Genomic DNA, 16893 nt, shown 5'->3' on the forward strand with positions numbered 1-16893 from the left:
AAAAGAAACCATGTAAATATAGCTTGTTAGAGAATCCAAGAAATCTCAAAAATCGGTATTTTAGTTCAAACCTTTTTTTTTTTTTTTTTTTTTTACAGAATTGTGTAAAATCTTTGTTAGTGGATGGATTTGGAGTTCACAGAGACTTGAGTTCAAGTCCTCATTTATTGACTTGTGACTAGGGCATATTATTTATTTTTTAAGAAGCAACTTTCTCACATACGAAATGGGGTAATTATGTTTATCCTTAAGTATTGTTATTCCGTGATACAATATATCATATGGCCTAGGGCATACTGCATTCTCAATAAATGAAAATAGTAGCATTAATAATACTCATAAGAGATGTAATGTCCCAGAAAGGTAACTTAGTTGCCCAAGGTCACAGAAGCAGCTCATGGCACTTTGAGTGGTGGCCCAGTGCTACAAATCTTGCCTTGTTTATTATCAACCATGATCTTAAACAAGTGACTTTATTTTGTCTCTGTTTCATCAGTGTTAAAATAGCTAAAAGGTTATTTTTCTTTTCTCTCACGGTATAATGCATATCAAATGCACATCACATCAAATAAGAGCTTAATTAGAAATAATACCACAGGGCAATTTAGACTTTAGTCTTCAGTTTTTTAAGTTTATGTAAGTGATATTTATAAAGAATGATTTAAAACTCAGCAAAGTCTTGGAGTAAAATGTATCAAGAAACTTGAATATAAATGGGAAATTATTGGCATTGTGTAGCAAAGTGACTTTGAATGATTATTGGTGACTTACAAGAAGAATAGTATGATATAGTTTAAACAAAAAGGTACAAAATGCTGAGAGTGAACACTACCTATGTTATGAATTAATGTGGATCTGCTTCACTCTATTTCATCTTGTCTTACGGGAGCCTGCTTGTGAACTTAAAGGGAGATTAGAGGCTGCATTAAGGATTAGAAAAGAAAACAAACACAGAACGTTGTAAATAATTGACATTCTACATATTTGATTCTCTATTTGATTGATGGTTGACCTACTACAAGCATGGCATGGCATAGTAGAAAAATTACTGAGCTCGGAAGCCAGTTATCTAAGTGAGTCCTGGTTTTGCCATTTACAAGTTGAGTATAAATCATTTGGCATCTGTAAGTTGGGCCAATAACAATGGGTTAACTCATGAGGTGAGGATCAAATGAGATATAAGAACTTCTTTTGTAAATTCTAAAATCGAATGTGTTGGTACTTTTAAATACTACCATATTATATTTTAGAAGAAAATTAAGCATAGTGTGTGAAAGTCTTTTTCCATATTATATTTTATTTACCTTTAAAAATTTTTCCCTTAAATTACCATGAAAAAGAGAAATAAACTGTTTTTGGGTGGGCCTGATTATTAAATGATATTACCCAGCTGTTTCTGAATTTAAAAGACCAAGCGAGGCAAAGTAGGTTTATAGTGGCGCACAAGGGGTTTAGGTTAGGTGTAAATAGTTTGATTTGTTTGAATTTGTGGTGTTTTTTTCAGGCATATTATAAAATCTTCTTTAGATGTCCTTGAAACGAAATATAGATTTCCATCCGTTTTTGTTGGACTAGGTAGTATCCTGCTGTATATGTAAAGACGCTTAATTTAGTATTACTTTTAACATTCTTTTCTACAACAAATGCTGTCCATCCACTTTACTAGCTGCTCTGGAAATATTTATAGAATCTGAACTCATAAAAGTAACAGTTGTAGTTTTAAGATGTCTTTTTGTGTGCAGTCTAAATAATTTCAATATAATTAAATTAATGAGCTTAGACGCTAACACAGAAGTCATTGCTTAAAAGTCTTATTAAGAAAAATTCTAATTTCCTTTAGCTAAGTCTCTAAGTATCTATAGCAAGGTTTTTTGTTTTATTCCTGGAGAATCAGAGAAATTGATGTGAGCATTGATCATGATCTCTTACCACACTTTTGGACAGTTTCTTTGTTTCTTTTCTTCTTCTTCCAAACTTTAAACCATTTAAAGCTACTGCCTTGTTTTTTATTTCTATCTGAACCACTGAGAATAGGGCTTAGCATGCAGATTACCTGATAATTTAAATTCAGTTATGTAATATTAGATATGGTTATAGTGATGACTGTAATAATCAATGAAAACAAGTGGAATATGTGAGCAGTGTTGTTAGTTCACTCAGACAAAATAGGTGATAGTAAAAACAGTTACTACTTAATGAAATATTTATCTCAGACTTAAAGTCGGTGCTGAAATGTTACCAGTCCATGATTCCTAATCAGCTTCAGACTTGAAAGATCTACCATACTAGGTAGAACTTTAAAGCTAAATTACGATCTTGGTATATCTAACTTAAAAAAAAAAAATCATTAACATGCATTCATTTTCAAATTGTTGCTAACTGAAAGTATTAGTGATGCTTTAAATGGAGGGAAATGTCTGTTGAAAGGGACAGAAGTCATCTTTGTTTCTTTATACTCAATTTTTAAAACATTACTACAAATGTGTATACTTGGCTACATGCAGAGATCTTCCGGAAGGAACACTGGAGTCATTTATAATTTGGACAGGGCATGTTGGATGAAACAGAGGGCCGTTGGAGATGTGAGCCCAGATGAGGCTCTGCATGATGTAGTGCTTCGGCAGTTATCAACGGTTAATTGTGAAAGCTTCAGTAAGGGCCATCCTTCTAACCTAAGGCCCAAAGTGGGATACTTAAGGCTATGGTTACTTAGCCTAATTCCTGATTTTCATTTAATAGGAAGCCTACTCATTAGGAATTCTATTGAATAATCTTGGAATAGGGTTCTCGTTGCTTATTGCTTGTGTTTCTTAGATATTATCTCAAATTGATATGTTTATAATAACAGGTAAATAACTTTTTGATATGCATTTAATCTTGACTCATGTAACATTAATCTATTACTCTAGCAATACTGAATTTACTCTGAAATATTTTTAATGCAAAATCTCAAAAAAAATTGTTTTCCTGTGCTTCTCATAGCACAATATAACTTTTCTTTTTCCCCTCCTTCCCATTCTTCTACCCCCTCTCCTTCATTTTCAGGCTTGATTTTATCTTGTCCGTAATATCTCACTATTTTGTGCTGATCAAAATGGATTATTTTTGAATCCTAATATTTAGACTTCTCTAGTAGGAAAGACGACATCAGTGTTCAAAAAAGATATTTAAAATTTTATTTTGTTTTCAACCCTTTCCACGTTTCAGTAGGAATTTAGTCTAAGGCTTTTTTTTTTTAAATGGTTTTATTACAGTGACACTGCAGCCAAAGCTCTGTGGGAAGCCTTATTGAACACCAAGCACAAAGAGGCAGTGATGGAAGTCCGGAGACATCTAGTGGAAGCAGCAAGCAGGGAAAACCTGCCAATCAAGATGAGTATGGGTAAGCATATCTGCTTCACCTAGGACAGATGAGTGACTGCAATCCTTGAGGAAGTTTCTGTAGCCTCCTCTGAACTGTGAACCAACGTAGCAAGCGCAGTATATAGGTGAAGTATCATAGTATTTGTAAACTATTGCAAGAGTAGGGAAGGAATATATGCACTCTACCTTTGGGATTCAGCAGTTACCCCTTTTCTTAACATTCCGCTTTGGGAACTCTAATAGTCCTTGCTTACAAAGATTAATACTTTTAGTTCCTTTCATTTATCTAGAGCTATCAAAATTGACCTGGATCACCTTCCCTTCATTCTATTTATTCCACTGCTACGTAGCCCCCCTTTATTTTATCCCTCCTCCCTCATTGTGGATGAAAGCTCTTTTATTGGTTTTGAATGAATGACTGAACCACCTTAACAACTGAGGACATAGAAATGTTATCTCTTCTCTACCAGAGTGTTACATACCACATTTTTCTCATTTCTTTAGTTTTTCACATCCACCTTTGTCTTCACACCAAAAGAATCTGGCTGAAATGGAATTTAAGTTTTAAATGACTTTTGATTAGGAAGTTAGACAACCACAGAACTAATGTTTTGATTTTAGAAAGAATTTTAATCTCTACTGTTTTAAAAATAAAATTAATATAGAAATATTTAATTATCGATATTCAATCTGGTTAATAGGTAGAATTTATTTTTAGAAACTTGCAGAAGTTTATTTCACCATTTGAAAAATAAGGTTGTTCTCATAATCTGCTTTTAGCTGTCCAATAAATATTAGTACATTTTACTGGATGGGATAATCTTTCTTTGCTGAGGTTCCTATCCTTAGTTCTTGACTTTGTATGAATACAAAAATCAAACCACCAAGTAAAAATAGGAGAACAAAATTTTGGAAGCAAAAGAATATGGAAGGAGAAATTTCATAATTTGGAAAAAAAATTATGACTTTTAGAATGTTACAGGACTACATATGAGGACTTTAAGGTATGCAAGGATGATAAGAAAAGTAAAAATAACTAATATTTATTGAGTACTTGCCATCTATTAGTTCTTTTTTAAACTCTTTACATGTGTTATTTTATTTAATTTCATAGTAATTTTATGGGATACTGTTAGTATCCCATTTTTCAGACAGAGAAACTGAAATAGAAAAAATTAAGTTATCCATGGCCATTCATCTGGTAAGGGTAGAACTGGAATTAAAATCTAGACATTCTGATGTGAGAGAATATGGTATTTTTTTTTTTTTTAAGATTTATTTATTTAGACAGACAGACACTGGGTACAGTTAGAAGCGCGGGAGGGTGAGAGGATTCACCAGAGCCAGAGTGGAGAGCAGAACAGGCAAACTGATGAAACACACTGCTGAGGGGAGCAGCGGGTGGCAGGAGTGCTGCAGAGGCCGCGGGCAGCTTCGCAACCCAGCGCTCAACCGCTGCGCCACCGGGGAGGCCCAAGAGAATACGGTATTTTTAAAATAACTAATTCCATACAAGCAAATGCCTGAAGCCCTCTGAGTTATTTTGGGACTAGATATAAAGTTGTTACTTTGAGATCTTCTTGACATTTGACTGTTAATTCTAGTATCCTTCTGTCTTCCTTTTTTACTTTCCTTCTTTCTTTTCCATTCTTTCTTCTTCCCCTCCATCATTCCCTTTCCTTCTTTCCACAGTCCTAGGTGTAACATTAATAAGTATGATCACCTTACAGATTTTATTTTATTTTTTTGTAATTATTTTTAAACTCCAGGCATACTGCCAAGTTAAAAGATCTCTATGGTAAAGACCTATTCCCACAACTGAGATTCTGTCATTAATACTTTATTATATTTCTGGCTTTATCTCATGTCTGTCCATCTATATATTCCTCCAGCTATCAAAGTAAATTATAGACAGCTGTACATTTCATCATTAATTAGAGTTCAAGATTTGTTAATCATTTTTGTAATAGACAAATGTTACAGTTTATATAACACATCATAATATATCAAATATAACATATACTAGATAATATAGAACCTTTTGCCTACCCTCAAATATGGTAGCTCTTCTACTTCTAATACCAAGGCCTTGTGGTGCTTGCTAGCTTTCATTTTAGGTCTATGTTTCATTATTGTAATCAGAAGTTTATTTAGATCCCAGAGTTCCATATCAACAACTGTGTTGAAACAAGATCTAATTTATGGGCCTTCCTTGTGGCGCAGCGGGTTGAGCGCAGTCCTGTGAAGCTCGGGTTCCATTCCCTGCTTGCCAGGGAGATTCCCACATGGCGAGGCAGACCTCCCTTGCTGCTCCCCTCAGCAGTGTACTTGGGCCTTCTGCCTGTTCTGCTCCCTGTTCTGTCTCTGGTGAATTCTCTTACCCTCCTGTGCCTCTGGCCTATACCCTAGTGCTTGTATAAATAAATAAATCATTTTTTAAAAAAAATGTAGAACACAAAATTTCATGAAAAAAAAAAAAGAACTAACTTATATTTTGAATCAAGGAAAGTAGGAAGGCACAAATAGTCCTAGTGTGAAGTTAATTTATATTGAGTTTCAGTGATATAACCTTAGGATGCTATCACAGAGCATAAATCAATTTTTATGTTCACTGAAGGATTCTTGAAAGATTGACACATTTTCCTAAAGGGCTGTATCCTTTTGAAAAAAAATAAAGAACTGTAGCCAGGGGCAAAAAATGTGGTAACTCCATAAGGAGTTCAAGTTTGAATATTTGAATTTTGTGTCAGCCAAAATTTTTTTTTATACATAGTATTGATTTTTATTTATTTTTTAAAGATTTATTTATTTATTTATACAAGCACTGGGTACAGTCAGAGGCGTGGGAGGGTGAGAGAATTCACCAGAGCCAGAGCGGAGAGTAGAACAGGCAGAGTGAAGAAGTACACTGCTGAGGGGAGCAGCAGAGGCTGTGAGCAGCTTTGCAACCCAGCGCTCAACTGCTGCACCACCAGGGAGGCCCAGCCAAATATCTTTTTAGATAAAATGTTTTGCTTTATTCCCAAACTCTAGGCACGGTGGAGAGTGAGGAGAGGAAAAAAGAGAAGGAAAGAAATAGACAATGTTTTGCAAACTTTTGTTGTAAGAAGGACCAAAAGGATTGGCTTGAGTCACACTCTGTCCATATGCCAACCATAATTTAGTAAAAGATAACTAGTGTGACTACTTATTTCTGCTCCATATCACTAGTCAGAATTTCTGGTGTGTCTCATCTACAAATAGATACATAACCATGAATGGCATGGAAAAGATTTAAAACATAATAAACGCTGGTACTTGAAAACTGCTTATCATAGAGCTTATCATAAAAGAAAATCATGCCTGGAATGCTTTATCTAGCCAATACTTAGAATGATGAAATGTACTTTAAATTATACACTGTTCCCTCAACCCTTGAAATATAAATTTTTCTGACTAGCAGAGATTTATAGTATATATTAATGAGAGATTTTAGTTCTACATTAATGATCCCTTTGTATTTAAATTCACTGAGCAGGATCCTGTGATTGAAACCTTGAATACTTATACTAATAAATATAAAACCTCTTAGTACAGGTAAGTTCACTTTAAAACACCAAGCACCAAAAGAAATAAACATCATTCTCTTAAAGGAAAATGTTTAATAGCTAAAATAAAGAAAAAAAATCATTGTATCATTTCACATATAAACACAGGCCCTCTTTCAGAGTGTTTGTTATTAAGTTGTGCGTTAACTAAATAAATAGATGTGTTCCAGAAGTGATTTTGAAGCATTGTAAACTGAATTGTATTTTTCCTACTGACTTTCATAATGTAAAATGTATTCCAAAAGTAAAAAACAAAGAGACGCCAATAAAACCATTTGTTTGGATTCAAAATGTCCACTCACAGAAAAAATGAATAGAAGGTCCCCTTCTCAGTGTCGACATTGTACAGAGAATCTGCTTCTTTCCAAAACCACTGTGAATGGGGGATCTTCACCATTTTGTCCTATTCCTCTCTGGAGAATGAACATATTCCCCAGTTTTACGGGTGGCAGAAAAGACACTAGTATCAGAACTGAAGTAAAACAGATCTCTTTATGACACTGTACTTTCATTTGCTGCCAGATTTCTTGAATGAGTGTTTTATACTTCACACCTGTTTTTTATTTTCTTGCTCGTTAATTTAGTTCATTTTGGCCTCTGACACATTTTTACTGAAAAGTTTCCCAGACCATTAAATATAAGGACATTTTTTCAGTCCTCATTCTTGACTTCTTTGCAGCATTTTCTACTACATGATTGCCACTTTCTTGTACATCTAAGTTTTCTGTGACCGTAAGCTCTCCTGTTGTCATGGAGCATAAATATAGTATCTTTGGATGCAAATCACAGTTCTGCCACAGAAACTCCCATTTCTTTATCCATAAAAATGGGGAAACCATTTCCTGGAAGTCTGAAAGAGAGAGCACACTATGAGCAGAGTGAAGGTTTTGACTGTTGAGCAAACTGTGACTGGTGTGCTGTGGTCATATTCCGTCGGCAGGAAAGTCTGCATAGGAAACCAAGTCGCAAGAAGGATATTTGATGAGAGTGAAATGAAAGCAAACAAATCCAATTAGAAGGACATTTCCCCCCTTTCCCTGGGAAAGCTGCAATTCATTCTTTCCATTTTCTTGTTTTTTCCTCTTTTCCAAACTAAACGTGATTTGTACTTTCAGTCATTTGTGTAAAGACAAACCCTTCCCAACTTACCATCATGATTTTCTCTATCTCCAAGTTGCTGACAGATTCCCTGTTTGTTAATGTACCTCCCAAATGTGATGTCTGGATCTGAACAAGGATGTTCCCTTGTACTGTGCCTCTTGGCGGACACTTCTCTTAATGAAGATCCGGATGAGATTAGTGAATTTTGCTTTCACCAGTGCCACATCTAATATCATTTACTGCTTGTACACTTAGCAATAATGACTATTTTTTGTTGTTGTTACTATTTTTTTCCCCACCACCATCCCTCATATCTGCTTGTCTCTTCTACTCCCCCTCCCTTTTAACCTCAGAGCCCTCATGGTGTTTATTGGTGTGTACTGGTTTTTGAAAGTGTTTTATGTAACCAAATTGCCTGCTTTGTAAATGTTCATATCTGTTTTAATTGTTTTTGGGAATCTGAATTTCTAATGTCCCTTTTTCAAGCATTTACCCTCTGGCTCTATGTTTTTTGCTTGAATTTTCTGTGACTTCTTTTACCCCATTCTCCTCTTTCTTTCCTTCTGCTTCCCTATTTTCCTTTTACTAATTTTTATGTTTTCTTAGTATAACACTTCCTCAACATAAGCATATGGGCTAAAAGTTTAGAAACCCCAAGAGAACGATGTGAGAAAACGCATGGCTGCAGGATGGGCGTTTCTCTGCTTAGAGACCACCCTAAGAGCAGAAATTCCATTCCAAGTCAGAGTGGACCCACCAACCAGATGGTCCTTCCCCAGGACACTACCCTCTGGAAACTGCCACCTGGATAGCAGGGGTGATTTGTTTTCCTCCCTCCTCTCTGCTGGGTTTGTAAGCATTGATGCGGTGTTGAAGTAGGCCGCAGGAAGACTACACGCCAAATAAAGCCAAACCATAAATGTTTCTAGTGGTTTTATATTTTGCTGTTTGGCATAGCTTTCAGGGAGAGCTGTTTATTTTCTATTTGTGACCCCTGATCCTGTGGCAGTTATACTTTATCCCATACTACCCTCAAAACATATCTTGCAAAAGATTTCTGAATGTGAATGAATTTGATTCATATAATTAAAATATTCTTTTCACATTAGTTTCTTATTTTAGTTTTATAACACTATAGAGCTCAATATTTTGTGTAACAAGAAACATATACTCTTTAAAGGATATTCCAGAAAGCCTTCTTCAGTATTTATGGTGTTATAAAAATGGCATCAATTCCCAGCTGGCCTTTATCTGAGTTACACTATACAGATGGCTGTATAAACTGCCCATCAAATCTTGATGGGAGAAGATTTACAATTTCTTCCTTCTTCCCCTTTTAATAACTTGTTTCAAATGTCTGACAGTCATCACGATCATAAAAATTTTTTCTTATGTCTGACTTAAATCTCTCCACTTGCATGTTAGCCATACTTCTTTGCCTTTTGACCTCAATAGAGGTGGGAAATAGGCAGTTATTATTACTCTTCTGTTTTCTTATCCATTGAAAGACAATGCTTCACCCATTGTACAAGTCCGTGACAGTAATAAACTCAGATTTCGAAGAGAAAAGTATACATCTGTTCATTCTGTATGAAACTGCTGTTTTTTAATTTCAGAACCACAAGGATATTTTAAGAGTAAACTAGCACGTGCTTCTAGAAAACTCAAATCATAGGGTACATAAAATAAAGCGTGAGTGCGCACCTCTATCCTGTTCTTCTTTATTCTTAAGTTAGTCAGTCTCTTTCCAAATATTTTTCTATGTAATTAGGTAAGAAAGTAAATAAATAAGTAAACAAATAATGAGAAAAATAAAAGGTACATACTAACTTTTAAAGTTATAAGCAATTATATTAATTTTTTTAATTGAGGTCACATTGGTTTAGAACACTCTTTGTGATTCAGAGGTATACACCTCTTCAGATGTATGTTACCACACTATACCCACCACCAAGGCACTCATAGTCCTCTATGATAGTCTTTGTACCTCCTTCTCCCTTTGCTCCCCACCTCTGTCATCCCCCTGTGGTAATCTCAATTTTACAGTCAGTGTTTTAGGGTTTGTTTTGATTTAGCTTTGTTTCTTTATATTACTCATATGAGTGGAACCATCTGGTATTTGTCTTTCTCCTGACTTATTTCACTTAGCATATCCCCTCCAGTTTCATACAGGCTGTCACAAAAGACAAGGGTTTATCTTTTTTATGATTGAGTAGTATTTCTTTGTGTATATATACCACATCTTATTAATCTAAGACTGTCACTGGGCACTTAGTTTGTTTCCATAACATGGCTATTATAAATAGTGCTGCAATGAACATAGGAGCCTATAGGCCTTCAAATTAGTGGGTTTTTGTATTCTTCCAGTAGATAATGAGGAGAGGAATTGCTAGATCATATGGTAAATTTATTTTTAATCTTTTGAGAAACTTCCATACTGTTTTCTACATGGACTGGACCAGCCTACATTCCTACCTATAGTGTAGTAGGGTTCCTATTTCTCCACATACTTGCCAGCACTTGTTTATGGATTTTTTTGGATATAGGCCATTTTCACAGGTGTGAGGTGGTATCTCATTGTGATTTTGATTTGTAGATTTGTATTTCCCTAATGATAAATGATGATGAACATTTTTTCATATGTCTGTAGGCCATCTGCATGTCTTTTTTTTGGAGAAGTGCCTGTTTAGTTCTTGTGCCCACTTCTTGATTGGGTTATTTTCCTTTTGTTGAGTTGTATAAGGTCTTTGTAGATCTTCAATCCCTTATCAGATATATGGTGTGCAAAACACACTGAAAATTGGGGAGAATTAACAGGAAGTACTTCCAAGGCAGGGTACATGGCCAAAATGAGCCAAGAGGAAGCACTAGAGATGCGTGAGTGCTATATATAGTGTTCACTTCTTGTGATTTGCAGTCTTCAGCTATGTTCATAAACGTTGTGCTCTGCTGATGTTGTTTGGTGGCACAAAATATCAGAATAATGAGAAAAAATAAATGAACACATGGCTTTTATATAATTCTGAAATTATTGCTATTTCCCAATTACGTGTGAGCTACTATTCCAGAGTTTTAGCAGAACATATTACAATATATTTTGCCTTTAATATAGTAGAAAAATGATTGAAAAGGAGACAATTGAAATGCTGATATTTGATCTCTGGGAGTGCAAGATTTAAAACATAAATTTCCTTTTCAGATTTCACTCACTGAGCTTTTTTTCATGGTTTTGGGTATATAATGGATAAAAAACATGCAATGACTATTATTTCTTTTATCAAGAGGATTTAAAAAGTTAGCTAAATATATTGTTTTAGACATAATTTCTGATGGTGGTTACTTCTACTATTGAGGCATAATTTGGAGATTAAGTAAAACTTGGTTAAAGTTTATATAATTTGTAAAAAATGGTAAGTCAATTAAAAACAAATAAAATCAAACCTGGCCAGATAAAGTATTCTTTATTTTTAGAATATCAAGAAAAAATCATATATGTGTAGATATGTTAAAAAAATGTAATAAGCCAGAAAACTGGTTGAGAAAGTTATAATTTATCAAGTGACTATGGTAAATGGAAAAATAAGCTCCATAATGTATTTGAATTCAATATTACAAGAATATTAAATATCAAATCCTTTTAAAATAAATCTGTCCCCTTTTCTCTAGGAGATAATTGTATTTTAAAATATACATAAAATTGATGATTGATAGTTTTATTTTTCTTTTAATTAAATTGAAATCATAAGTTTGTTTCTCTCCTTAAAAACTTCATAAAGAGTGCCTCCCTGATGGCTCCAGGGGTTAAGTCTCAGCACTGTCAAACCAGACACTGTAATAATCTGTCGCCAGACACTGCAACATGAGTTCGATCCCCGAACAGGGAGCCAACACACGTGGTGCAGCAGACCTCTCCTGTCTTGCCTGCTGCTCCCCTCAGCAGTGTATTTCAGTAGATCTGCCTCTTCTGCTCCCCACTCTGTCTCTGGTGAATCCTCTCACCCTCCCACCCCCACACCTCAGGCCTATATACCAGTTCTTGTATGTATAAATAAAAATAAACCTTAAATAAAAAAAAAACTCCATAAACAACAAAAAAAGTCTAACAATTGTTTTCACTTGAAAACCATTTTTAACATTTGAAATTGTCACTTTTCAAAAAGTTGCTATATATTATGCAGGTATGATATGAAATACCTCTTGTTTTATGCCTTTAAAAATGTGTTGCAAAGATTTCTAGGCTGACATTTAAATATCACTGTGTAAATCTGCTAGACAAGTTTTTTTTAAATGTGAGTTATGAATAAATGTTCTATTACTTTTCCACACCTGGTTTTAGCTGCCTGCTGTTTTAGTTGATATAAACTGATACACTTTCTCAAGTCATCAATTGTCACCATTGCAGTTTTGGTAGTGAAGTAGTTGATTTCCACTTGTTTTATGTAAGGTTGTAATAAAGTTTAAAATTTTGAAAATCTCATTAGCCTGTGTTTTAAAGTATCTGTGTGAAGTACTCTTTTACTGAATTCTAATTGGCATGTTATAGATCTTTGAATCGAAGGTAGTCTTATTTTTAACTTAAACATATGATTATTACTGTAGAAATATAAACAGATCCTCTAATAACTTTCTCTGATGATTTCCATTATTTGCAGTCTTTCTAAAAGTCTTCTAAATGGCTTTCAAAAAGCCATTTCTAATATTAGGAATGGCTTCTGTGTATATTGAGCCTGTTTAACCCCTCCTCCTTCAGTTAAGATAAGGTTAGAGAGGTAGATGGTGTATCATACAGAAGATTTGAAGGCATTTTGTATTTTTCCTTAGCAGTACTCATCACAAGTATAATTAGGTTATTAGTTGTATAGTTGTTTAATGAAAATCTCTTGTGATGTACTAAATACTCTGTATCCAGGAACCACGCTAGCATCACTTGCAGTACAATGCATAAATAAATGGAAGCCCTAGTGATCTTATATTTGAAATACTTTATGTAAAAATTTGTTTTCATATATCTAAGGTTAAAAATAATTGATGTCAAATGATGTCATCATGTAAAAAAATGTTAATTATTTGCACAAAAGTTCCCCCAACCTCTAGGAGAAAGTGACATGTAAGAGGCTGAATGAATTAGGAGAGCATCAAGTTGTCATTTGTGTTATTTCTTGGTCATGAGGACAGAGATTTTCATCTGGTTTGCTCATAGGTTTATTCCTAGCAGCAAGAATAGTGCCTGGCACAGAAATACATGCTGATATGCAAGGCTTTCATGCTGTGATGGTGACAAACAACCTAACATCCATCAATAGCAGATTGATACATCTTTACAATGGAAAACTTTAATTAAAATAAACCAAGTATTTATATATTAATATGCCTAGATTTGATAAGTGATGTTGAATAAAGAAATGAATTTTACAATGTGTTAAAATGTCAGTTTTAAAAACATAAATTGTTATGACATTGTTTCAAAAAACACAAACCTGTAATAAAAGTTTCAAAACCTGAAAAGAAGAAATATTTGTTGAGACAATGAATTATTGAAGGAAATGCCACTCACAACTCAATAGTAAGAAAATAAGCAGTTTAATAAAAATGGTTGAGAGATTTTGGGTTTTAAATTTTGTATCATCTCTAGTCTTTTATGAGTTAGGCTTTCTCATTCTGGATGTAGGTGACCAGTCTAGTAAAGGGGCTCTGTCATCTATCTAATCTCAAAGAACGCTCCTTACTTTTTTGTCCCATGTAACGTTCAGTTTATATCCTCATGAATATTATCATGAGCCCATTAATATCAGTGATTTTAGCTATAGTCATAACAATTTCGCCTCTTCTTTTCTGTACAGGTACATACAAGTAGAAATCTTGTCTTATGGACTGTTACTTGCTATGTCGTATGTCTGGGAGAAGTACTCCATGTTGAGCTGAACAAATACTAATCTGTGTGACTTTATTTTTTTTTTTTTTAATTTTTTTTAAAGATTTATTTATTTATTTATACAAGCACTGGGTACAGTCAGAAGCACGGGAGGGTGAGAGAATTCACCAGAGCCAGAGCGGGGAGCAGAGCAGGCAGAAGGACCAAAGTACACTGCTGAGGGGAGCAGCGGGCGGCAGGAGAGGTCTGCGCGCCATGTGGGACCCTCCTCCGGTGGCAGGGAGCAGCCGGGGATCGAACCGGCACTGCAGAGGCTGCAGGCAGCTTTGCAACCCAGCGCTCAACCGCTGCGCCACCGGGGAGGCCCTAATCTGTGTGACTTTATTTAAGACCTTATTTATGGGATATTGTAAAATTATAAAATGAATTCTACGAGCAATATGACTGGTCAGATCACTTAACATCTGTTTCTTTACTTACAAAAAGTTTATAGTTTCAACATTCTTCTTGTTGTTACCATGTTGTAATAATCATAATAGCTTAGGAAAGCTCGCAGTCACTCTGAAGTTTGCTACCAAAAGTACTAGTAATGGCATTCTTAACTATTTTAACTCCCAGAAGGTGGTACACTGATCAATTACTGTGTTCTTTTAGGGAGAGTCACTCCGGGGCAACTCACATCCTATATCCAACTTTTCAAGAACAATCTCAAAGCTCTAGTGAATCATTGTGGGCTCCTACAGCTTGGGTTGGCCACAGTTCAAACCCTGAAACACCCACAGACTGCCAAGTGGGACAACTTCCTGGCTTTTGAAAGGCTCCTTCTTCAGGTATGTTGCTCTGGGAGTTTCTTGGGATATTAATAATTAAATTTTCACTTCCAGGGAAAAGCATTTGCTGTTTATTACAATCTTAGTAATATTGTTGACATGTGCCCTATATCATATCCTCAAAATGCCCCCAAATTAAAATTCTAATCAAAATTTTCCCAACCTAATTTTTGTGACAGTGACATCTTTGACTTCTCATTCAGTCCTCAAAATGTTTTTTGAGCACTTGGCCTTTGGAAACCCTTTTTCAATTTTATGTTATTTGGACCTTTCTTGATCTTCATGAGATCTTTATTCAATCCTTGTTACTTTTCCTGTAGAATATTGCTACTACTTACATTTCTTCTGACACTAACTGGCCTCTAATCCTCAAGTAATTTAGCATGTGACTTAAAATGATACTCAGCGAAAGATGAAGGGAGGCAAGCATCATTTGTGATTTTTATGAAGAAATTTGCATGAGAGAGAGGACCTTTTCATGATAGATGAAATATTTTAATGGGAAATTTTTTAAAAGATATATTTTTTTAAAATTATAAAGTATTTCAAATTTATATAAAATAACAAATGTCTATATTCTCTTCACATAGACTCAATATAATTTATCAGTTTTTATATTTATTTTATATCCATTTTCATCAAGGGAATAAAACTCAAAATAAAGTGGAAGCATCTCTGATACAATACCCTTTCTTACTCTGATTCTCCTTTTTCCGTTTCCCAGAGGTAATCACAAAATCAGTTACTTGTTTCTACATTTTTATTAAATGTTTTTTTATAATACAGATTATTGTGCTGTGGGTTTTACTTTTATGTAAGCAACATCACACTATAAATATCCCTAGTCAGGACCTCCCTGATGGCACAGGGGTTAAAGACACTGCCATCAATCTATTGCCAGCCACTGCAGCATGAGTTCTATCCCTGGCCTGCCAGAGTGAAACTCACATGGCGCAGCAGACCTCTCCTGCCTCGCCCGCTGCTCCCTTCAGCAGTGTATTTCAGTAGAGCTGCCTGTTCTGCTCTCCACTCTCTCTGTTGAATTCTCTCACCACCCTGCATCTCTGGCTTATACCCCCATTGTTGTATGCATAAATAAATAAATCTTTAAAAATAAATAAATAAATAAATAAATATCCCTAGACAATTTGCTTTTTGTGGCAACATTCTATTTTTAATATACTCCAAGTTGATGTGTATCTAAATTTAAACTGTACCATACTATTTGGTGGTATGTGTATACAGCAATTTATTCTCCAACCCACATTGATGTACAATTAGGCTGTTCTGTATTTGTGCGTGTTTGTATGAGTGTGTAGGTATATTTAGAAAGAATATAATGAATAGCCTGGGACTTGTCTGAGGAACGCATATGAAAGGTTTTCTGTAGGGTACATACCTTGGAGAAGACTCTCAGATTGTTGGCTCTGAATGTTACTGACTTTACTAAATATCACCAAATTGATCACCAATGAAATTAAAATAGTTGGATCCCTCTGCTAGGGATGGATGATTGTTTATTTCCCTACATAGTCCACCACTTTAGTATTATCAAATTTAGACATTCCTTCATGATGAGTCAATGCTGTCTCTTTTTACAGATTTGCAATTCTCTAACTACTGAGCAGCTGAGTATTTTTTATAGTATTATTGGCAATCCAATAGCTCATCCTTACACTTTGCTCATTTAATCTATGGTTAATGAAAGAACTATTTTACATCCCCGAAATACTCCTCTCAGACTGTGTTTGTTTTTTTTTTTAACTTTAATTCCTATATATTTTACTCTATAGAAGTTTAGATTTTAATGTAGTTTCATTAGTTAATATGAACCTTTATGGTTTGTGCTTATTTATGTTTTCCATTAGAAACCCTTTTCTAAACCTATTTCTGAAATATATTGTACTATATTTTCCACTAAAATTGATTTGTATTTTTGACATTTGAATTTTTAATCCATCTGGAATTAATTTCTTATATTATTAGAACCTCATTTCCTTTTCTTCCATGTGGATGGCCTATTTTCCTCACATCATTTATGAAACATTCCATTGTACTGTAGATAACCTATCAGTCATTTTCCCCTTTCTCATGTTGGCAGAACTCAAGTTTTGCTCCACTGTTTACTCTTCCCACATGA

At 34.6% G+C, this 16893-nt stretch overlaps 1 protein-coding gene across 2 annotated transcripts in view; it reads left to right on the forward strand.

Moving 5' to 3' along the window:
* The window catches only part of SCFD2 (sec1 family domain containing 2), a 331701-nt gene that overhangs the window by 22416 nt on the left and 292392 nt on the right, over window positions 1-16893 (forward strand). For both annotated transcript variants that reach the window (XM_084233421.1, XM_084233422.1), the window contains exons 3-4: window positions 3255-3382; window positions 14578-14753. In XM_084233421.1, the coding sequence (XP_084089547.1) occupies window positions 3255-3382; window positions 14578-14753 (304 nt within the window). The remainder of the gene's footprint in view (window positions 1-3254; window positions 3383-14577; window positions 14754-16893) is intronic.

The sequence above is a fragment of the Talpa europaea genome (genome assembly GCF_964194135.1).
Source record: "Talpa europaea genome assembly, chromosome: 5".
NCBI lineage: Eukaryota > Metazoa > Chordata > Mammalia > Eulipotyphla > Talpidae > Talpa > Talpa europaea.